This window comes from Pyrus communis, chromosome 6 (assembly GCF_963583255.1).
Source record: "Pyrus communis chromosome 6, drPyrComm1.1, whole genome shotgun sequence".
Classification (NCBI taxonomy): Eukaryota; Viridiplantae; Streptophyta; class Magnoliopsida; order Rosales; family Rosaceae; genus Pyrus; species Pyrus communis.
The window spans coordinates 21,710,564-21,732,905 of NC_084808.1; the positions used below are offsets into that span (position 1 = coordinate 21,710,564).

Sequence of the window (22,342 nt, forward strand, 5' to 3'; positions counted from 1 at the left end):
TGTGGAGTAGCTAAAAGTCTCACAATCTGATAGCCTAAAACTTGAGGCAAATGAAACCAACCAAGACTTGTGTACTAGTACTGTGTTTACACGAACTTGGGTCGGTTTAGGCCAGATTAATTTTGTTTGTTTGAGTAGTTAGGTTTCTGTCCGTATAATCCTGCACTTTGCAAAATCTAAATCCCCACTCGATCAGATGCATCCCCGATCTCATTCACTTACAAAAACTTAGACCTCATCTCCTTTCCTTTGCACATCGCCCCCACCACCACTAATTGTCGCCATAATCTTTGTGTCGTTGTCTGTTCCCACTCAATTATTATGTGGGTCGTCTTGTTCTTCTTTAGAGACAAATCAGAGAAAAGGGCCAAGCAAAAAAAAAAAAAAAGAACATGCATCTTTAAAGGAAATGGCAGAGAACCCAAGAAGAGAAAATGACATGCCCATAAATTAACATCGTTCGGCTCGTTACATGTAAAAATTAAAAGGTTATTCATTATTCCGTGCATAAGAAAAACTTATTCTTGATAACATTACAATAATAAAAATTGCGAGGACATATAAACTATGATGTATCTACAAAAAAAAATCTCTACGTGCAAATAAACATGCTCGTATATAAAGTAGCAAACCAAAACCGAAAACCACTATTGAAAAGTTCTCGAAAAAAAAAAAAAACCAACCATCAATTAGTGCAGAAACATGCAGTCTGTTTACATGTGAAAACTGCCCCCCAAGCATCCATGGCAGTTATTATTTAATCAAAAGATCCACTTATATATAAACCACAATCATAAGTATATATTTTATCAAGGGTAAACTGTCATTGAGAGCATGTGGGATGCAATAAACAAGCTAAACAAATCAATAGACAATTAAAAAATAAAAAAGAATCCGAAGCTAGGGATATGATATCAAAGGGGGATGACTTTCAGACTGCATGATTTTTTTTACACCAGAATTAGTGTTCAGACATAACAGAGCATTCTAAGTTTCTATATCGATTAACCATTAGACTATTGATTAGTTTAAACTCTGGGGTTGTCGAGAGTCCAAGAAAGGCAAAACCCTCCTTAATTAAAATTAAGAATCCCTTTTCTTACTTACAATGTTAGCAACATGACCGTCTTGGTTTACTACAAAAACACATTATGCAAAAAAGATCATATGCCCGCTAATATGGCAAATATTGCTGCTGCCTTGAGACTGCAATTAGTCAAATTTGATAATGCAAGTAATTAATATAAAACTAATTACATTATATGTTCCCATATAGGAATTAGGAAGTGTGTGAATGCTTTTGTCAACTCATGATTAGAATCAAGGCATCACTAATGAGGTTTTAATATTAATCGAAGTACGGTTTGATGCCAGGATGGATCGATTTGATTATGTAAACTGGATTTGTGCATACATTAATGGGTTTAATTAGTTATAAGTAAACAGCATAGTTTTTTCTTTTTGTTGGAGCACACAACATGGTTGGGTATGTGAGTGCATGAGAAATGTTATGGAGATTTTCAGAGTGGGACTCTCTATGGACTTTCTGCTACACTCTAGTTTAACGTTAATTTCCATACTAAAATTTATAAAATATTACATCAAATATATGATGTGGCAGAGAGTACTTCTCCTTAGCATTTCTCATGAACGCATATATGAATATATAAAGACTGCAAATGGATTTGGCTGTCTTGGTCAGTCTGTGTGCCTACCATTGCATGTGGGAGTCACAAAAGTGGAAGATAATAATGGATAACTAGGCCTGTCCCATAGTCATGTATATTCCACATTACTAGGCCAAGAATTTGCAGCATTGGAGTCATCAGTCAGTCGCTCACAAATTTTACAGATTGGTTATACAGATGAATTGAAGCAACAAACCAATGGGAGAGTAGTCCACAGACTGAATATGCATGTGACAGACTGACATGAAAAAAAAAACGATTGAGATAGGAACTTAGGAACTTCTCCACAATGAGGCACGATGAATGCTGAATGATTCTGCAATTAAACATAACATCTATATTATATACAATAAAAGTTTGTAACACATATTATGTTTTAACGGGATAAATAATGCATGTGAATTATCCATGCATGTGCATGACAATTTTATATAAAAATTATTTGAACGTGAGTTTTTATGTCATGTGGGAGATAAGTGACAAACACTGTCCAATTAATCCATAACATGTACTAAAGAATTTGAATTTCTTAACAAAAACTTGTAACACGTGTTATGGTTTAATTAGATGGTATTGCCAAGTGATAAGAAAGTGCCAGAAAGAAGTCCCAGCCCAAACTTTCTCAATTACCAGGTAAAGAAAGGAGCAAGCAAATTGGTTAAGTTGCATACATTGTGGGAATCATATAGGCCACTTTATCAAACAAAAAGATTGTAATGCAATAAAAACTTATCACACACGTTAAGTTTTAACTAAATAATGTATGTCACTCATCATGTCGCGTGACGAGAAGTCTCTACTTAAATTTTTTCGTATAGATGATTGTATACATATCTAGGGGGACATAGACTATAAGCATGCAAATGATCAACATAAAGATTGTAATGCTATGTAATGTAATAGTAAAGTGACCAAAAGTCAATTAGGGCCATGAAAAGGCAATTTCATAACCTATATGGCAAACGAAGAGAGAAAGAGAAGAAGAAGAGGAAGAGTAAGATGGGAAAAGCAAATCCTATAATATACGTCACATTCAGAAAAGTAAAGGGATTCACGTGTAGAGAGTCTAAGGGGAAGAGAGGGAGGTCTGTTTGGGAGCGTGCGCCATGTGCTTTGGTGCAGTCGGCGACCTTGTTGAGATAATGAGATAAGAAACTATAAAAACCAAAAAACAAAAATATAAAAATAAAAGAGTGATGATCCTCTAATCTCCAAAAAGCCCATCTCACGGATCTTGCCCCTCTCCTTCTCTCCACTCCTACATATATATATATATATATATATATTATCTTATATAATTATTGTGCCATCCTCCTCACACAGCTCTTGCATAAAAAGCTAGCTAGGCTTGAGAGAGATTTCAGTCGTCATCGTCGTTCAGATTACTGTATTCTAAACGTAACATTTTCATTGGAGAACACCAAGTTTTGAAGGATAAATGGCTTCGTGGAAGAAAACCATTACAACTCCATTCAGGAAAGCTTGCACTTTCTTTAACCAGCAGCCAGGAGGGAGAGACCAGAAGAAGTCTAAGCTTCAAGGTATATACAAACATATATTGTTTCTCTCCTATGTACTTCTCTTGTCAGGCTCTCTTGTCAGACTGAGAATTTACGAAGTTTGAATTCGCAGTCTGATAACGTAAGTCTAGCAAGAGAACACTACTACTCTCTCTCTCATGTGTTAAACGATGTGAATTATCATTTATGGAACAGACTGAGTGATGTTTTGTTCCATAATTTACTTTGAACAGGGAGTGAAAGTAGTGTGATGGCTCTGCATGGAGAAGTGATGGCATGCGCATATGAAGATGTTCAGGTGATGTGGTCTATCCTGGACAAGTCCAAGGCCTCAGCCTGCAGCATCACTTCTTAACATGTATAGATGGCTATGGCTATCAGTAATTGATGCCAATATCTATGTCAAAAAACAGCCATAAAAAAAGGGAGAGAGACCCACGTCAGCAATTAGCAGATATGTGCATACAATTTGGGTCAAAGCTCGCTTGCAACATTTTGGTTCTCATTCTTCTGGATCTGGTGTGCAAGATATAATTACTTGTAGATAGGGAGGTGCTGGGAGGGATGGTGCTTTTGTACTCAAACTCTATGGTGGCTAGAAAAAGTCCCAACTCAAAAAAAGAGGAGAAGGAGGGGGGATTTGTGAGGCTTTTAATTGTAGAATTGGCCCCCATTATACGAAAGTTTTTTGTTTAGTTTGTAATCTGTTAAATTAATGAATAGGCAATCCATGTGATAAAACATCACATTGAGATTATTAATATTAAACTTTAGCAAAATATTTTCATTTTCTGCTTATCTTCTTCTTCTTGTTTCTCTTGTAACTACTACCTTTATCTCTCCTTAGTGGTCCTCAAGTAAGAAAGCTTGCACATTCTCAATTTTAAGATGAATTACATGAAATGAAGACACTAAGGTGGCAATATGTCAAACTAATCACGAGAGATTATATAAAAATTAAAATAAAATAATATATGTGATAGGTTGGCGATACCACCACTTTAACATCCTATTTTAGTAAGTCGACTTCTGATTCATCGATTATAACCCAAAAACAAAATCCGAATTTTGCATTGTCAACTGACTTGTTTTGCTCTATCGTCCATTTTATTGGTTGGAAAATTAATATAATATCTTAATTTGAAGATATTATAGATCTATTTTTTTTGTACGGGTAACTGAATACTAAATATCCTTTACTCCGTTTCTATAAAACCGTATAAATTAGTAGGAGAAATCTAACAAGGTGCATGGAATTCTAATGAAAATATCAAAAAGCTTCCAACTACTTTTTTCAGCGGTTTAATAGAATCCAACACATTGCTTTTGTAATAAATATGTACATGTTGTGCTTCTTTAGAGATTTTTCACTGTGCCGGACACATGGGTGGTGCAATAAATGTTATTATAAAAGTGGTGAAATACTTAGGGTTAAAAAATTAACAGCTTAAAAGATAAAACTTCTCTCTATCTATTTAATGACATGTGGTGTATCATTCGTGTTCCGCGCACAATAATTTTTTTTTCTAGCTTCTTGTACTTGCTTAAAAACAAGTTTTTATTTTGTCATTTTCACAAACAAGAAAAAGGAAAGTTGAAAACTAAAACGAAAGGATGATTGCCTAATATTGGTTTTGAACTTTTAATGCAGGGAGAATTCAAAGCTGAGATTATTTTTTGGTATACCAAAAGAAACCGAACTCTTGACCAATCTAACCCAAGAGCTTGAAGAAGCTTTAAGTTCTCCATGATTTAATGACATTGACGTTTTGGACGAGTAGTTTGATGGAGATGTAAAAGAGAAGACGAGAGTCATGACATATTTTTTCTTTATTACTCACAGTAATATTTGAAAATTCATACAGCCAACCTCATATAATGAGAAAATGATTTGTTGTTGTTCTACTCATTTCTCAAGCAATCAAGACTAAAATCCAAAAACGTGACGCATGCATTTGTTATCACAGATTGAAAAATAAAATGGTGTAAACAGGCCAACAGCACACGATATTAAATAAGTCTATACAATCTGTCCAAAACAAATAATGGAGGAGCTAACAGTGAAGCACAATTTGTGGAGGAAACTGGTGGAACAAAGAAAATGTACCAGTTGGAATGATCTGTCGATCAAAAGGACACATCCGGTACAACAATGCCGTCCTCCAAACTGTTTGTGTCAGGCAGTTAACAGTATTTGATCTCTTTTAGTCGGTGGCATTACAAAAAGGCCACACAAATCCACCTAAATTTTGATTTGATTGATTTCAGGAGTCAAAGCAAGGAAATTTGAGATATGGGTAGGCTCCATAAGCCATGATTGGTGCTTTGGATCGTCACTACTTTCACACCGGTGAACGTGACCGACATTGCAGGTACAAATTATGCTAATTGATCAAAGTAGTGTGTTTACTTTTATTTGCACTCGAGTTAGTATCATCTTTTTCGTATAATAATTTTAGAATATCAAATTGTCGGAATAAAAAAGTACCACCAACCTTCTTTTTCAATCATCACTAAAACTTGGATGGATCTGAATAATTAGTGGATCTGTCTTTTTCTTCCTTTAAAGATCAAATGGTCCTATTGTGGCAAATGGAGAAAAGAGGATCATATCCTAAAGTTTGTAATGAAGACTATAAGCGAAGAAAACATGCATTTTTAAGCATTTGAATGCACAATGTGAGTTTGGGAATGCCTACAACTGTTGTATACAACCGACATCTCACATCCAACTCTTAACGTGCAGATCACGTGACAAACGGATTTGAGAGGTTGGTTCTATACAAGGGTGTTGTAAGGAAGAATTCCACATATATGGAGTACACTACGCAGGGTATGAACAATGAACTTATTATAGAACCAGAATTAGAGTCAAAACGACGAATTTCTTTACTATGTAGAGAATTTAGACAGACATCTAGCTAGTCAACTACAGGTACCCTACTTCATATTACATCAGTCACAGATTTCTGACTCCTTGCTAGTCGCCTATAGGTGCCGGGCGCCCTCTACAACAAAAATTGAAACCCTCACAGCTGTTTAATTCACCGAGCAATCCTTTCTTCTTTCGCTTGAAGGGCCTCCACTTCCTCGGTTGATAGAAGATCAACGATGGGTTCGTATACATCCCACTCCTTTCTTTTCCTGATACATTTGGGAGCAAAGTGGCAAACCACTATCAGTATTTCAAGTTTCACTTTTTTTAACTCTAAGAATAAAAAAAATGTTAAACACAAGGTACTGAATTAAATCATATCAACCAGAGGGCTGTCATTAGATAAAATGATGTTCCAAAGCTGGAGGGTGAATAAACCCTTGATATTGAACATATAATATAGGGGAAGCTATCAGTGGACAAACTCTTAAGACTGATTGAGCAATTTGGTACAACCTTGCACCGTCTTCTTCACTTAAAAGGGTGAATTTGGAGACGTGTGTAGGAATTAATATCCATATGTATCTCGAAAGGTTAACATTCACATGCTGAAACAATGTATACAACGAAGAGTTTGGTTGATAGCCATTTCATTTTTAGTTTAGTTTTTCTTGATAGGGATAGAAGAAATGCATATATGGAGGAATGAGGAATGAAAAAGGGTGGAGGGAAGAGAGAGAGATGAAGGAGAATGTAAGAAAAGAAAACCTCCAAAAAATTGTTTTCAGTTTTTAGTTTTTAGTTTTCATTTTGAGTACTCTTCTATGCACATTTCTTCCAGTTCCAACCACCCTTCATCCTTTTTTTCCTCCCATATATTTCCCTCTGTTCCTAACAAAAAGGTGAAAACTGAAATGGTTACCAAACAGGCTTTAGTTTCATCTCCTGTTTCTATGGAGGATTTCAATACGTTAAACTTACAGAGTTGTTGATAGCAGATTTTAGTAAATAGCCATATGCAGACGACTAAATCCTTCATTTATTGAAATAAGTATGACAGTACTAATTTATAGGTACAGAATAGAGGCCATAGTCTTTGTGGTCAAGCATTTTCCTCCTCAAAGTAGATCAAGACAGGAGTGAACTGGTGATTTTTAGGTTGACAAGTAAGAAAATTACAGTTCGATAGTGTAGCTATTCCGGGAGTATTAAGGCAAAAGAAGCTATAGAAAGTATATGGTCTTGGTCTTTGGGAGGCCAGTAAAAGGATGGTGTAAAAGGGTGGCTGTACCCTCGTGAAGAAACTAACTACCAGGTTGAATGCTAAAAGAATCATGCCCCTAGAAACTATTGCCAAAACAAGAACAACTTATTGGGCACTACCAAAAAAATGGCCACAATTCATGCATAAAATCCAATGAACAGCAATTGCAGCATTTTAGTTTATTTAACATACACCATGAAACTTTCCAATTGCAGCAAAAAAAAAAAAAACAATTTCAAAAAGTTAGTGTGGTAAGAGACATACCGAACAACACTAGATCTGTGACCAAATAGCTTCACCAGGTCCAATCCAGTACTACCTACTTTACTGAGAGAGAGAGAGAGAGAGATAGGAGAATTAATCACACACAAATTATATAATAGCATGTAGGCTTTACCATTTATTTTCTTCCTATCTTACTTAATTACGTAAATTGTGCACAACAGCCAGGAAAGGGGAAAAAACTTTTATTTTGAAAAAACCACAAACCTGACTGGAGTATACTCAGCTCCACGGCGTCCCTTCTTGTTAATTCTGGTTTCTCTTACTGAAGCTACACTTTGAACTACAATCTAGAAGATGAAATACAAAAGGACCATAGTAAATGAGTACAGATTAAAGTGTTCATTCACATAACTTGCGATATTTAGCTCATAAGGTAGCATAAATGAAAAGAAAAATCAAAGAAGCAACAAAATCTAACCTCATACAGTTGTTCTCTAATTGAAAAGGCAATTGCAGGCTGCAAAAAGAGAATATCTTATTTTAGCAAACTGAAAAGACACTAACGTTCCAACTTGACACAAACTAAAGCCTTGACCAAAATTAATTGAACTTAAGTGTCAACCAAATTTGCAATCATTCAAAAGTTCTTAAATTTTTTATAGAGTACGATGTCTTACCCCAACTTCAGGGTCTTGAATACCTAAGTCCGCGCAAAAAGTTTTAGCAAACTCTTCAGGATCACTTTCAAAGTTGTTCAAGTCCTGAAATCCATTGAACATGTACAAACCCACATTGTAAGAGCAGGGCATTGAAATGATAAGATAACAGAAGAACTCTTTGAAGCTTACCCATAAAAACTGGTCCCTAATGACAGTGCGGTTCACTCGAAGATCAAGCTGAGAATAGAACAACATCAATAATATTTAAAAAATGGAAAGGTTGTTACTTTCCATTGTAGATAACCATGTCATAATATGATAAAAGTTAACCTTAATCGGAACAATCCTCTCGACGGTGTACATGTCTTGCCCCTCAAATGATCGAAATTCAACAATTTGTGACTGATATCAGACAACAAGGTAATAACTAATCAGTCCCATTACGTATATAATACAAAATCTGCTGGGGGAAATTAGACATGGTTGAAATGCCAACCTGAATGGCAGAAGCAATGACTGTGATGAAACCCGGAGGAAGCTTCAAGTCTTTCGCTGTCCTTTTCGCAAACACCACAATCTCCGAGTCAGGGTCTGTCACCAAATTCATCAAACATCAAACCCCAAGTTTCAAAATTCGAAAAAAAAACACACACAAATAAATAAGAAAAATCCAAAGAACTACCAGATGGGTTCCAAGTGAAACAGTCTTTGAACCTTTGGCCGTCGATGTCGAGGTCCAAGCGAATTGGTACCAAATTCTGAGCTGTTGGCCTGCCCCATTGTGAAATTTGTCAACATAATCGAAAATTTCCCGGAAAAATCTCATCTTTTCCACGAAAAATAAAAATTCCAGGAATTTGAAAAGGACAATCAAAATCTTCAGAAAATTCGAAAAAAATAGAACAATAAGAAGTAAGAAACTCACATTCTGAACTTGACAGGGCCTCTGGAGGAAGCCGACAGCTGGCCTTTCATGGCTTTCTCTTCTCTTTCTCCCTCCTTGCACCAATTTTTTGATTTCTTCAGTTTACTGGATTTCGGAGCGGCTGACATGCCCGACCCGACTCTTCGCTTTCTTCTTTTTGGCTCGAGTCTCTGAGGTTCCTTCTGCTCGTCTTTATTTGCCGAAAATACCCTTCCAATTGCGTTCTTCCGTATTTTGTTGACGGGCTCGCAAGTTGCGGGTACGTTTGAACCCGACGTCTTCTGATCAATTAGCCCAGCAATTAATTGGATTGGGCCGATGCCCGTCACACCCGCCAGTTGTGTATTAATTAGTCTTTTGAGTTTTAACAAAAAAAATCATCCTATAATTTTATTTAATAATAAAGACAAAAGAAAAAAAACAAAAACCAAAAAAAACCTAATTAAAGGCGCGTGCAAGGAGCATCTGACCAATCATTAGTTGCATAAGCCCTTGACATAATCCAAGCATATTTTATTCTTCTAAAATTAAAATTTCAAAATGAAGTGGGTTCCGTTCGATTCAGAACCACATCTAGGGCGAATATGTTTGGGAGGGAGTCGGTCAGGTGTGGGTTTGGATGGTTGGGCGTAGGGGTGGGGCAACTTCATTTACAACATCATTGGACTCATCACCCATTTTTCTAGTAATGATATTGAGCTATTAGCCATGGATGACTTTAACGGTGTGGATTTTGATCTCTATCATGTTTTTTTTTTTTTTTTTTTAATAATCTTTTTATTGCATTCTAGTGAAATAACTTGAAAATCTAGGACGATCATCTATCATTAAGTTTCATAAACAGTGTAGAATGTTTCATAAACAGTATCGTACCATCAAGTTTCATAAACAATGTAGCACAATTAAGTTTCCTAAACAATGTAGTACTAATAAGTTTTATAAACAGTGTAGTAAGTTTCATAAACAGTTTGTGTGAGGGGCGCGGGTCCACACGTCAAATTTTTTTTTTAATATTAAAATTATGTCTTTTTCATTAAAATTTAAGTTTTTTTGTTCTTTTTATTAAAATTTAAAAGTTTTTCATTAAAATTTAAGTCTTTTTCATTAAATAAAGTTATAGCATGATTTTTTATTAAGAAAAACTTAGTCTAAGCCTTTTTCATGAAAGTTCCTTTTTTTATTATCTACAAGCCAAATGTTAAAAGAACAAGGTAACTTTCATGAAAAGGATTTGGACTAAGTTTATTTTAACAAAAAAATCATTCTAAAACTTTATTTAATTGAAAAAAAAAAAAGGAATTGTTATTGGCACTCCAAAATTCTCATTTTGCACTCCAAACTTTCTATATTTAGAAAGAAAAAAACATTTTGGAGAGTGTATAATGAGATTTTTAGAGTGCTAATAACAGTTTCCAAAAAAAAAAAATAAATATTAATGAAAAACCTTTAAATTTTAATAAAAATGACAAAATAACTTAAATTTTAATGAAAATGACACAATTTTAATTATAAAAAAATAAAAAATAAATAAAAAAAACATCACATGTAAGATTCATGTGTTCATTACAGACGTTGTTTATAAAATTGAACACTATTTATGAAACCGAACAGTACTACACTATTTATTGGTCCAATTTAATAAATAGTGTCTATTTCTTGGTCCACTTTCATAAATAGTGTCTAATTCTTGATCGTGTTTCATAAATAGTGCTTAGTTATTAGGTCCAGTTTCATAAATAATGTATAGTGATTGGTACAATTTTATAAATAGTATCTCTTTCTTGGTCTAGTTTCATAAATAGATGTCTAGTTATTGGTCCACGTTCATAAAAAGTGTCTAGTTCTTGATCATGTTTCATAAAATATTGTCTAGTTCTTAGTCCAGTTTCATAAATATTATATAGTTCAGTTTTATAAATACTTTCCACCTATTGATTTAGTTTTGGAAATAATGACTAATTCTTGTTTTTGTTTCATAAATAGTGTCTACTTATTAGTTCAGTTTTATAAATAGTGTTTACTTATTGGTTCAATTTCATAATGTTTGAAACTTAGACCATTTTTGGTCTTGTAAAAGCATCCATTGCGCCGAAAATAATGAACCCATAAATGATCATTTAAATCAAAATCTTGAGAATATTATGTTCTCAATAATTATATTTAAAAAGCTGTTTTCAATTACCAAATTAAAATTTCCTTACTTTTTTGACATACCTACAGTAATAAATGTAGCTCTCCATCCAATTTCTTGAGCTTGGGTGTCATCTTGGAGAAAATTTTCCTTATGCCAGGAACACAAGTGGTACACCATGTGTTATTATGTAAGTGGTGGGAAATTTTATTTTTTATGTTATTAATTTTTTAACACATGAATCTCACAACTTGTATAGAGACATGTGGTATACCACCCCATGTTCCAAGCATATTGAAATTTTTTTTGTCATCTTAACTACTGTTGGGAAACAACACAACAAAAATTAAATTGGAGAATGTAATTCAATTTGAAGTCTTTTTCTTATTCTAAGAAAAATAATAATAATAATAATAATCTATTAACGTAGCTTACAATGGGAGAAAAAAGTGGAGAGTGGAGGGGGGTTGGGAGGGGGGATGCGCCCGGCGCAAGTTGGGTTTTCATGTGTTTTTTTTTTTTTTTAATAATTTTTTTGTCCTTATCATTAAATAAAGTAAGTGGATGTTTTTTTATTAAAATGTAAAGATTTGAAGTCATTTTCATTAATTTTCCTAAAGAAGAAATCATGTATTTTTTGTTGGTATGTTTTTTTAGGGACCTTTAATAAAAACAACTCTTAAGATAAAATAATAATAATAATAATAATAATAAACACTTAATAAAAATTTGTAGTAATAAGAACAAATAAATATATCATACACGACATGATTGGGATTGATCAAAGAAAACATTCAGGTGAAGTTTAGTGACAACTAGCAACGATGCCCGCGCGTTGTTGCGGGATTAGATATGTATTCAAAGTTATGCAAATTCATTCACTTCATAAGCAATGTTTGAGTGAAGAACCGAGCATTACAAATAAAAAGTATAATGAAAATTTAACTTGACAAAGAGACCTCAATGATCTAGCTCAATTCATCATTCAAGACTTGGTCAAACTATGATTCGCTCACTCTATCCCTAAACAAAAGAAAACCAAACCAAGTTGAGCAAGAATTATGCACGATCTTTGTGAAACTATATAATGAATGATACAACATTGTTAAACAAACATGGACTGGAGCTGATCTTAAACTTCACTTAAAAGAGAAGTGGCAAATACAGTTCACTTCAGATGCTAACTTAATGTTTCATCATTCAAATGATATTGCTTTTGAACCAAAGTATGTGGAAAAAATAGTGGAAACCTGATTAGCAATTACCACTTCCAGCAGTACCGCGCTGCTAAGTTTTACTCTTCAAATCTCCAACAAATAAGCTCCTCTGTAATTTCTACCAGAGCACTAAACTAAAAAAAAATTGGTACATAGACGAAGAGTTAAGACTACCTACCATAAATCAATTAAGAACTACAATGATGTGACAATCCGCATGTATAACCTATGCGTCCATCGTTATAGGTTTAATAAAAATACCATTATTTTAAAATAATGGATGATTCAATTTTAACCTTAAAATCAAGACCATCTCCAGTTCTTGGCAAATCAAATTTCAATAAATAGCCACATATGTGAAATAAACAAAAAGAAACAGATATCAGAGAATAATAGCTTACCATCAACAAAGATCTTGCTACTGTCTTTGGAGGTTTGGAGGCTTTTTTTTTATGTTCGTATACTATTAAAAACAAAAAACATATGTTAGTAAAAAGCAAATAGCATTGACAACTGATTTGAAAAACAAACAGAAACATGAAAAGAAAGAAAAAAAAAAAAAAAAAAAGGAGTGACTTCTAAAGCTTTTATTTCTCCTGTCAAATGAAATTGATAGTGTATCAGATCTTAGTGTTTTTCCCTGATATAGGATGTACTGTTATTCACTAAGACAAAGATCCAACCTTGACAACCATTAAATGACTCTGCCTGACCATTTTGTTATCATTGGGGGTAATCTCTATCAGAAACATTCTATTCATCTTTTTATTTCAACATAATTTTAACACGTATTGGTCTATAATGTGATTTGTCTTCTTTTCAGTGGACATCTGATTAGAGTTATAGAGTGTTCCTTCTTTTTTTATTTCACATATAATACAGGGATTGATCATGACATCTAGCAACTGATAATACATGCATGCTCTAAAATTATAAAAAGAAAATTTAAACACAAAATCCATCTGTAAATCGAAAACAACCTATTTACAACAACACTTACTTGATTTGTTGCGTGAGCGCTCTTAGGAGCTTTATCAGAGTGCTCCAACCCAAGGTGCTGCTCCCATGCACCATCAACATCTCTTCTCTGAGGAAAACAAAGGCCATAACAACGGAATTAAAAAATTCAGACACACTAAGAAAGACGAAAAACTCACCAGGAGACTCTAGGTTATGTGGGTAAGAAATGGATTTCGATCAAATTAAGAAAAAAGGCAAAAAACTTCTAACAGCTCAACGATTTCCAAGGAAAAGTAAATTAATTTCTGAAAGAAAATAGAAAAAATAAAGTACATGCAGAAAATCAAACATATCAACTTCCACACTAATCCAAAGCACAATTAATTGCATGAATATTAAATTAAACATGCAAATAATGAGATTGAATGTGCGAACCTGAACAAAACAACGAAATTGATGACGGCGCGAGCATGGCTGAGATGGCTGAGATCACAGCGCGGTAATTACATAAAAGTACATGCTGACCTCGCCGGGTTCCATCGGTCTGCCGATCTGGAGAAACATGGCAACGCTAAACAGCAAGTAAGACGGCGATGCGGGAGAGAAAAAAACCTAGGTTCCAAAATACCCAAAAGGTGAGAACGGCGAGAGAAGCGAAATTGGGAAGAAGTCGAACTGGAAGGGCCGTCGATGATGGACGCGTGGGCTAGAAGGGAAACGTCGTCCATTCGCTATGACGGAATCAAACCACACAGACAAAGGATGATCAACGCGTGGCAATCAGGGGCATAACAGATATTTAACTGTGCAAAGCGGCAGCAAAACGGCTAAGCAAGCTAAAAAATCAAGGGCATTTCCGCCCTTTTACTATTGCTGAACAGTGCTGGAACCCAACTGGGTTTTAGTATATATAATATCGTAAATAAGTTAAAGTTAAAAAGGATGGTGACATATTCATAAGTAAGTTGAAGTTTGGGAGGTGGTGGCATTTTTGTAAAAACAGTTGACCTATGTTAGAAATAGTGACATAAATTATGTAGAAACATGAGTGCCACCAAAGTTCAACTTTTTTACGAATAAACAGTTGACCTATCTAGCTAGAAACAGTGTCACTTAGTGTAACGACCCATCCCCAATTATTATGATTTTTATAATTTTAAAAAGTGAATTTACGAAAATGCCCTTCGAGACAAAGTGTTGACTTTTGTTGACTATCGTGTCGTGTCACGTAATGTTCATTTTTCTTGGTGTATTCCCATAGTACTCATCACTACAGACACGTGGGCGTAAATGAATCGTGATTTGGAGTTATAACGAAAGAGATATTAACGTTTAAAGTCGGGAGGCATTTTAGTAAATAAGTTATTTTCTGGAATGCTCCAGATTTTTGGAGCAAAATCTGATGGAGCTCAACCACGTGTGTGGCCTAGATTAAAAGGAAGAAAAGATAGGCGGTGGAGATGAAAGATAAATGAGAGAAATGAGGGGTGGGATGCCCATTCAGAAGAAGAGAGGGAAGAGGGTGACCAATGGGTGAGGAGAGAAAGGAAAGAAGGGAAGAATGAGGGGAACCGAACCGGTTCCCTTTTGACTCTACAACCCTGCTCAACCCAGTGGTGATTCCGGCAATTTCACGACGAATTGACTGTTACCACCACCTAGGATCAACCCCCCCCCCCCCCCCCCCGCGACATCCCTTCTTCACATTCTACCCAAAAATTGAAGGAATTGGGCTATAAATTATGAAGTTCGAAGCTGTCAGCTCCGACGGCAACCCATGAGTCTCTAGGCGGCGATCTGCCATTCCTGAATGCAATCTCATCGATTCCCACCATCAAACAACTCTGCTTGAGCTCAGGAACAATGCCCAATCATTTGTTGGAGTGTTGGAGTCGATATGAGCACGAATTAAGAAGCACCCTTTATAGGATTTCCAGCGGGTTTGGATGAAATTGGGACACTTCCCCGCCAAATTGGCCTTGGTCGCAGGTGTAAAAGTTGATCTACTCACTGAGATATTCATTTCTGTGAAGTTTGAGAATTTTTAGAAATAGTTGAATTTTTCCAGCAAGTTGGGGCGGCAGACCGCCACCTGCGGCGATGCGTGGGCCAAAACGTCCATTGACCTTCCTAGGCTAAATTTGAATACCCTAATTCCATTGGTGAAGTCTGATTGGCGAATTTCCGTCGTTTGAACTTAGTTCCATTAAGGTCGGCCACTTGATTATTATAGCAATCAACGATCCGACCATTGGATCGTCACCAAACTTTGATACGTTATAATAAGTAATATTTAAGGATATTAGAAACTTACGGATTGAGAATCCGACTTACGGATCTTCTCGAATAGGATATGTAATTTATATGTTCTATTGATAAGAATTCTAAGACATGATTTGATAATTGTCCTAGACACCGATCGTTCGTGACGCCTTGATGTTTGTGCTAGGGAGTTGTAGCGCGGACTCCAGGTGAATGGGCTTTTGGTTTTCTATATATACGTATATATGTTTTCCATTTTCCCAAAAATGGTTTTAAATGGAATTATGTTTTTAAATGCCATGTCAATTGCATTACATTTTAGTATATGCATTAGTATAGATATGTATATTATTGCATGACGCTGCAGACGCCCAGGTAAGTTTCAGATGAGTATTGTATGATGTTAGTGGTTGCATTGGTTATGGTTATACGTAGAGGCATGTAGAGCTTATTATCCTGCACCTCGGTGTTAGTGCTCCTGTTAGTGGCCAGGGCACAGTCCTTCACGTGATGTTCACTCTCCCGCACCGTATGCTCACTTTGGATCCAAGTTTGGTGCACAGCCTTGTCGTACAAACCACGATAGGTGGTTCCGACTCGTGGGTGACCCACGATTATTCGCACAACCTTCACGTGATCGTAGCACTTGAGCGTACTTATTTACACCCAGCCCTGTCGTACATACCACATTACGTGATTCTGACTCGTGTGCAGGAATTGGTTAATGAGCTATAGGTTTAGCCGTACAGGTCACGTTAGGTGACTCCGGCTAGCATATCATTTTACATTGATTTATTTCACCTGGCTTACTTATTTTATTGCTAAGAGCAGCTCCAGCGGAAGCTCCTGCTCGAGGGATGGACTCTGAAACAGGGCTGGATTGCCTGAGAGAGGAAGTCCAGTGTTGGCTGGCGAGGGAGCCAGAGCAGGCTCGAGCGCTAGGTCCGTCGATTCGTGCCGGCCCGAGGGCCCGAAGGTAATCTGACGTGGGCTGACGTTAGGACGACGTCTCCACGCTTTTTGAGGGCCACGGAGACGTGGGTTCCGATGAAATTGACTGTGTTGGTGACGAGAACGGATCTCAGCCGTTTCCTCCTCCTGCGACCACCGTTTCTTGCAAACTCCTCTGCAAACTCGTCTCTGTCACTTCCTCCCCTGCAAACTCATCTCCACCGCTTCCTCCTCCCGCGACCACCGTCTCCTACTGCTACTACAACTTCAAATTCTGGGTTTTCAACCAACCCCTCTTCTATTTCGGCAAGACACATTGCCGAATTCGCAGGGCTTGGTTCTCCGTCGGCGTCGGATTCGATTTAACCTTACTCTTCTCTGTCTCCCTCCTCCTCATATGGGAGCTCAGCAGAGCTCTCAATCTTTTCCATGGAAGCTTCTTCGTCCACGGTGAAGACAAGTTTTGTGAAAATAATACTATTATTTTATTGCCTATTGTCAAGACTATTCAAGTGCAACGGTGGAGATGTAAAAGGCAGTTACTGTTCATTAAAGGAAGTTACTGTTCACCATGTGGATTGAATAGTGAATAGCCTAGGGGGAGGGCTCCCACGCTGGAGTTACTCTAAGATACTTGACATGGCATATACTCGGTTTTCACTACTCTCGAGCATGATTTCTATATACGTATGTATTATTATTTTCTGGAAAATTATATAGGTTTTACAGCAAGGGTTTATAATGTTTTCAAAAGGTTTTTATCAAAACTTTATTTTCAGGCCCATTCACCTTTGTTTTTGCACCCCTCCAGGTTTTAGTTGCTGAAAGTTCGTATGGACGAGGATTCTTGGCAAATCTCAATATAGGTGGCTACCTCTGAAGGTATGATCCTCACCCACACTATTGTACTTTACTTATGCTCTGACGTCGCGTGTGAAATGGGTTCATCCCCGCTCACAGCACACTCTTGTCTTTAGGTACTTTTAGGTTTAAATTTATTCACATTTTCCACATCACTATACTTTATACTTTATGGCTTCGTCATCCAGGTGTCAGCCAGCACAGCTTGATTTGGAATCCTAGTGGACATTCCGGGTCGGTGTGTGTCACTTAATACTATAATCTAGTGGTATTTCATTTTACTTGTAAGTGAAAAGTATTAGGTTCAATTGTTGCTAAAGGCAAATTCGAACCAAATTATTATGGCTAGTCCACTGTCAGGCTTAGATCATCCCCCACGAATGTAAATAATATTGTGTGTATTAAAAAAAAAAAAAGAAGAAGAAATTAAGTAGAAATAGTGGGTGCCACCAAAGTTAAACTTATTTATAAAAATGTCACCGCCTCCATTTTTTTTTTTTTTTGAAAATTTTTTTTTGAGGGTTTTTTCATTACAACGGTGTATAGGGGATGGGTGAATAAATTGGTTCTGAACTCTTGAGATTTGAACCTAAAACACCTCACTTACAAGTAAAAAGAAATACCACTACATGATAGAGCTAAGTTTTTTTTTTTTTTTTTTTTCTTTCTAAAAAAGCGATACTCTAAATGAGAACTAGTCAAATCGTGTTGATCTCTCTCTCTCACTCTCTCATAAGTAGTCACAAGATAAGAGAGTAGTGACAAACGTATATCAAAATGGTACCATAGAAAGGGGACACCCAAGGCCCGATCAAAGAAATGGATATGAAATAAGGGACATATAAGTTTGGAAGTGATGATTTTAGCTGGTATGGTTTGGTTCGTACATTGTTGATTGGGGCTGAACCGGTAAGGATTACAGTACATTTCCAACATAACATCACTGATGTGGATGACTTGGTAGTTAAACCTTTCTAAGCTTGGTGGTCATACAATTATAGTCAATAAGGCCATTTCTAGCCGAAAAAGTTAAACATAAATACGTCCCGAATTATAGCATATGAAAATTATTTTTAAATAAACAGTATTAGGCCATACTCATATATCATCTTCAACCGAAGGACTTAACATAGCTCCCTCAATAATTTATTAGTTTTAAATTTATTGGTTAATTTTTCTGATCTAGCTGTTAAATTTAAATCAATTATTGCAACTGAGGAGTTGGGAAACAAAAAAAGGGGCTAAGAGGGAGGCTCCATTTGACCAACCTATGCCCTTATGGCCAAATAATGGCATGATAGGCTCCATAGAACTATAGTCCAACTATTGATTGGAGATGAGTTTCTGAACAAATCAGTTCATTTTTTGGCTTTTGGACCTTTAACTCGCTTCATTGGAGATAGCCAAAGAGAGTAGTGCCCCATTCTCCATATGCCAGTTTTCCCCTGATTACCAATTTAGGTTCCCTGAGTACTACTCATGATGTAAATGTAACCTGGTGGCTTCTGGACTAATTAAGTTGGCCTGCCAAGAATATAACAAGCACAAATACAATGATTTTGTGGACAACAAACTTTAAATAAGTTGCCGGAGAGAATCCAACTATTCCTAGTTGCATATACGTCGCAAAAGAAATAGATATACAAGCAATTACAATGTAGATTCTTTCTAACTGTCGCGGTTACGAGGAATAGGGTTTAGCATCCTATTGCTTTTTGAGACACCACCACGACGTTTCAAGAAATTGGGTGGTCAATGTTTGCACGTCTTAACATTATTAGGATCAAAATTATGATGCTCATAACTTTATCATCCATCTTTGAATTGATCCGAGTTTCTGCAATCAAAAGGATAGGAGTCAGAAGCATGATGGTGTGCACGTCTAAGCTCACGAACAAGCACGAACACGTGTAGCAAGTCATTTCTTCGATGAGGAACATAGTTGCTAATTACCATTCATCATCACAAGAACTAAAAGGCAACAATCTTGTTGTGACAACAAGGGACTTTGAAACCACATTAATTCCCACCTAACAATGTGAAAAGCACAGAAGAGGAAACAAAGGAAGTGCACAAGAAAAAATGGAGACCAACCATGGTCCCATTTTAACAAATTTCCCCCCACCCTCTTATCAATAAATTGTTCAAAAGCCCCAATTTTTCACTTCACTTTTACTTCAGGAATAATTGGGTTTGATGTGGATTTTGAAGAGACAGCAAAAAGGAGTGAAATACTAGAAGTATAAACATATACAACTTAACTGTTATGCGGACACATACAAGTATAGCTAAGTTAGCTAGAATAATGAGATCTTCCCTCACATTGAGTTCCAATCTCCCTATATCGCTTGAATAAAAGAAAATACAACTGTTATATATTTGATAATTTACACAAGATTGGATGTAGCCCAAAATATGTATATTAGTTCTGAATTTCTTTGAGTACGAAGTTATAAACCACCACGACAACAAAACTGTATCCGAGTCTCTGAGGATGACCAAAATATAATTCAACATCTGTCTGCTCTAGTGATCTTCAATCTTTTCACCGTGGTCAAGAATATCCTGTGTATCAAAGCCAAGATATGAGAAACACAATGTTAGGACACAAGTATATATTAAGAAAATTAAAACGGAGGAGAGGCAAAAGTTGGTAACAAAAATAGAGTTATTAAGCGCCGTTTAATAACCATTCGTTACCAAACTGGCCTCCCTAGGGTTATGCGTGCTTACTCCCAAGGCACATCTCCAACCAGCATCCAGTCCCCATCTTGATCTTGATAAGTCAGTACATGATATTTGTCTGAATGAACATGATTTTCCTCAGGACCTGCTTCCAAAATTGCAGCCAAATAAAAAATATGAACCCAAGGAAATCCTAAAATGTGTGTTAATAACTTACATAGAATGGTGGTCTTGAACATGAGGCAAAGAGTTGAAATCAAAGCAGAATAACCATCATGGTCAAACAAATTCAATTTTCTACCAATTGGAATGCCCTCCAAATAGACTTTCACAAATAGGGAGGGATGGCGCCTGTTGTCTGCTGCTCTCCCTGCAAGTGTGCTCCTCAAGATAGAATTGATTGGTGGCCAGTTTATCCATGCTTGCTCCCTGTAAAATATGTCTATCAACTTTCAGTCATAACATCTATATATCCATGCATACATAGATATATACACACATGTTTACAGAAAGATCAAGGACGTTTACCTTTTCAAAGGGCAATGGGAGTCTAAAATGAGTTACTCGTCGATACGATAGGTTGATATATATATATATATATATATATATATATATATATATATATGTATGCATATGTATGTATGTATGTATATGTATGTATGTATATGATGTATGTATATTATATGATATTGTATCACAACAAAAATCAATCAAGATGAGAACTTTTTTGGCTGCGAAGAATGAAGAATTAATTTTGGAAAAAAACCCATGAATTATTTTCCTTTAATTTCTTCTTGTTCTTCAGCAGGAAAAAAAAAAAAAAAAAAAAAAAAACAATCATGCATTGGGGTGGTTTTTTCCTATATACCTTGGGGTTGAAGTGGAAGGCAAGTCACTGTGATAAGAGGGAGAGATGCTCAGGCCAAGTCTCAGATCAGTGCTCAAATCTGCTCTGGTGCTGCTGAGGCTATTACAGTAATTTCCATTGCTTTTCCGAGAAAGAGAGGAAGAAGATGATGAGGCAGTAGTGCTAGGACGATGATGATCAGGATAGTTGCTGCTATCTATTGAAGAAGATGATGAATGAGCTGCAGCAGCTCTTCCCATTTTCTATCAGATGTGTTGAGAAACTTCAGAGAGAAAATACATAAAAAGCCGCTATATCAGGCCACGAACATGTGTGTATATGATATATATACACACACACAAACTACAGCAGAAAAGGAGAGGGAGCCAAATCCCAAACAAACTGAACAAAGTCATAAATTGAGCAGAAGAGTCTGGTCCCTTTGACATATTTGGCTACCACTGTGGCCCACCACATCTCCATGCATCATATATATCCCACTTGGATTGTTGTCTAATTAGGACGACTCTCGCACGATCACAACATATGAAACTAATGTCAGGTCAATAAATCTATAATATAAGACATTTATGTTTTTGTGAAAGATTTTTGCAAATAACGTAGACAGACAACCCCACCTAAACTTTTCTCCTAATATTACTTGATACTTGAAGTAAAATTTTAATTCAAACTGAACAACCTATCGAGGCTCCTAAAGGTGGACAAAGTTATCAGTATTCAATTAACTTAAAGGAATCAACTTTAATATAATCTTCTTTTACCTAATATAGAAAACTTGTCTACTTCTGTTCTTGGGTAATTTATTGACCAATGACCATCTTCCCGCCAAGTGAAGTATTTTTCTCATTTTTCTCTTTAATTTCTGGTTTTATGTCTGTGTAATTAATCATACATGCTTGCCAATCAAATTGCATGCAGGCCCTCCTTGATTATAAAGTTGGAGATTAGATAAATGTTAATTTAATCACATTAGATGTCCCACGTCCAGATTGTACAATTTTTTGAAAGCCCCCAATCAACATGATTATATACTGAGGCTTTTAATTAGTTCATGTGTGATACTCAGTTTGCAGGGCTCTTCTACTGTAGCTGTACGGTTGTGAGTCCATAAGTGGATGACCATAAATTTGGGGGGTTAATTTTTTCTGCAAAGTAGTCGGGTCATTTCACTGAAGGTATGTACTTATGTTGACATGAAATTAAGTTAGAGAGAAGAGAAGGTATTGAGAAATTATTGTTTAGTACTAGAAT

At 36.0% G+C, this 22,342-nt stretch overlaps 3 protein-coding genes across 4 annotated transcripts; 1 reads left to right on the top strand and 2 right to left on the bottom strand.

Moving 5' to 3' along the window:
* The first annotated feature begins 2,978 nt into the window (after positions 1 to 2,978).
* Positions 2,979 to 3,840, top strand: LOC137738405 (uncharacterized). Its single transcript, XM_068478044.1, has 2 exons — positions 2,979 to 3,229; positions 3,442 to 3,840. Exons 1-2 carry the CDS (start codon positions 3,127 to 3,129, stop codon positions 3,561 to 3,563), a joined length of 225 nt encoding a protein of 74 aa, XP_068334145.1. The 5' UTR covers positions 2,979 to 3,126; the 3' UTR covers positions 3,564 to 3,840.
* A 2,202-nt stretch (positions 3,841 to 6,042) lies between these two features.
* Positions 6,043 to 9,343, bottom strand: LOC137737928 (chromatin structure-remodeling complex protein BSH). Of its 2 annotated transcripts, XM_068477516.1 has the most exons (10): positions 9,157 to 9,343; positions 8,914 to 9,002; positions 8,728 to 8,822; positions 8,562 to 8,633; positions 8,421 to 8,468; positions 8,250 to 8,333; positions 8,051 to 8,089; positions 7,837 to 7,919; positions 7,612 to 7,674; positions 6,043 to 6,352 (listed from the first exon to the last, which is right to left on the bottom strand). In XM_068477516.1, exons 1-10 carry the CDS (start codon positions 9,282 to 9,284, stop codon positions 6,253 to 6,255), a joined length of 801 nt encoding a protein of 266 aa, XP_068333617.1. In that variant the 5' UTR covers positions 9,285 to 9,343; the 3' UTR covers positions 6,043 to 6,252. The 2 variants fall into 2 exon arrangements, with proteins under 2 accessions (XP_068333617.1, XP_068333616.1); XM_068477515.1 differs by having other exon boundaries at positions 8,250 to 8,468.
* Positions 9,344 to 20,048: 10,705 nt separating this feature from the next.
* On the bottom strand, positions 20,049 to 21,330 carry LOC137736667 (auxin-responsive protein IAA31-like). The gene is made up of 4 exons (XM_068475903.1): positions 21,092 to 21,330; positions 20,441 to 20,652; positions 20,272 to 20,368; positions 20,049 to 20,103 (listed from the first exon to the last, which is right to left on the bottom strand). The coding sequence occupies exons 1-4, from the start codon at positions 21,328 to 21,330 to the stop codon at positions 20,049 to 20,051; spliced, it is 603 nt and encodes a 200-aa protein (XP_068332004.1).
* Positions 21,331 to 22,342: the final 1,012 nt, after the last annotated feature.

What these genes read in the sequence shown, in the direction of transcription:
- LOC137738405 (XM_068478044.1), top strand. Translation starts at nt 3,127, where the DNA reads ATGGCTTCGTGGAAGAAAACCATTACAACTCCATTCAGGAAAGCTTGC. An exon ending in GAAGAAGTCTAAGCTTCAAG is followed by an intron (nt 3,230 to 3,441) that starts GTATATACAAAC and finishes TACTTTGAACAG; the next exon opens with GGAGTGAAAGTAGTGTGATG.
- LOC137736667 (XM_068475903.1), bottom strand. Translation starts at nt 21,330, where the DNA reads ATGGGAAGAGCTGCTGCAGCTCATTCATCATCTTCTTCAATAGATAGC. An exon ending in CCTTCCACTTCAACCCCAAG is followed by an intron (nt 20,653 to 21,091) that starts GTATATAGGAAA and finishes CATATTTTACAG; the next exon opens with GGAGCAAGCATGGATAAACT. An exon ending in GTTCAAGACCACCATTCTAT is followed by an intron (nt 20,369 to 20,440) that starts GTAAGTTATTAA and finishes TTTTGGAAGCAG; the next exon opens with GTCCTGAGGAAAATCATGTT.
- LOC137737928 (XM_068477515.1), bottom strand. Translation starts at nt 9,284, where the DNA reads ATGTCAGCCGCTCCGAAATCCAGTAAACTGAAGAAATCAAAAAATTGG. An exon ending in GGCCCTGTCAAGTTCAGAAT is followed by an intron (nt 9,003 to 9,156) that starts GTGAGTTTCTTA and finishes ACAATGGGGCAG; the next exon opens with GCCAACAGCTCAGAATTTGG. An exon ending in TTAGAGAACAACTGTATGAG is followed by an intron (nt 7,920 to 8,050) that starts GTTAGATTTTGT and finishes TTCATCTTCTAG; the next exon opens with ATTGTAGTTCAAAGTGTAGC.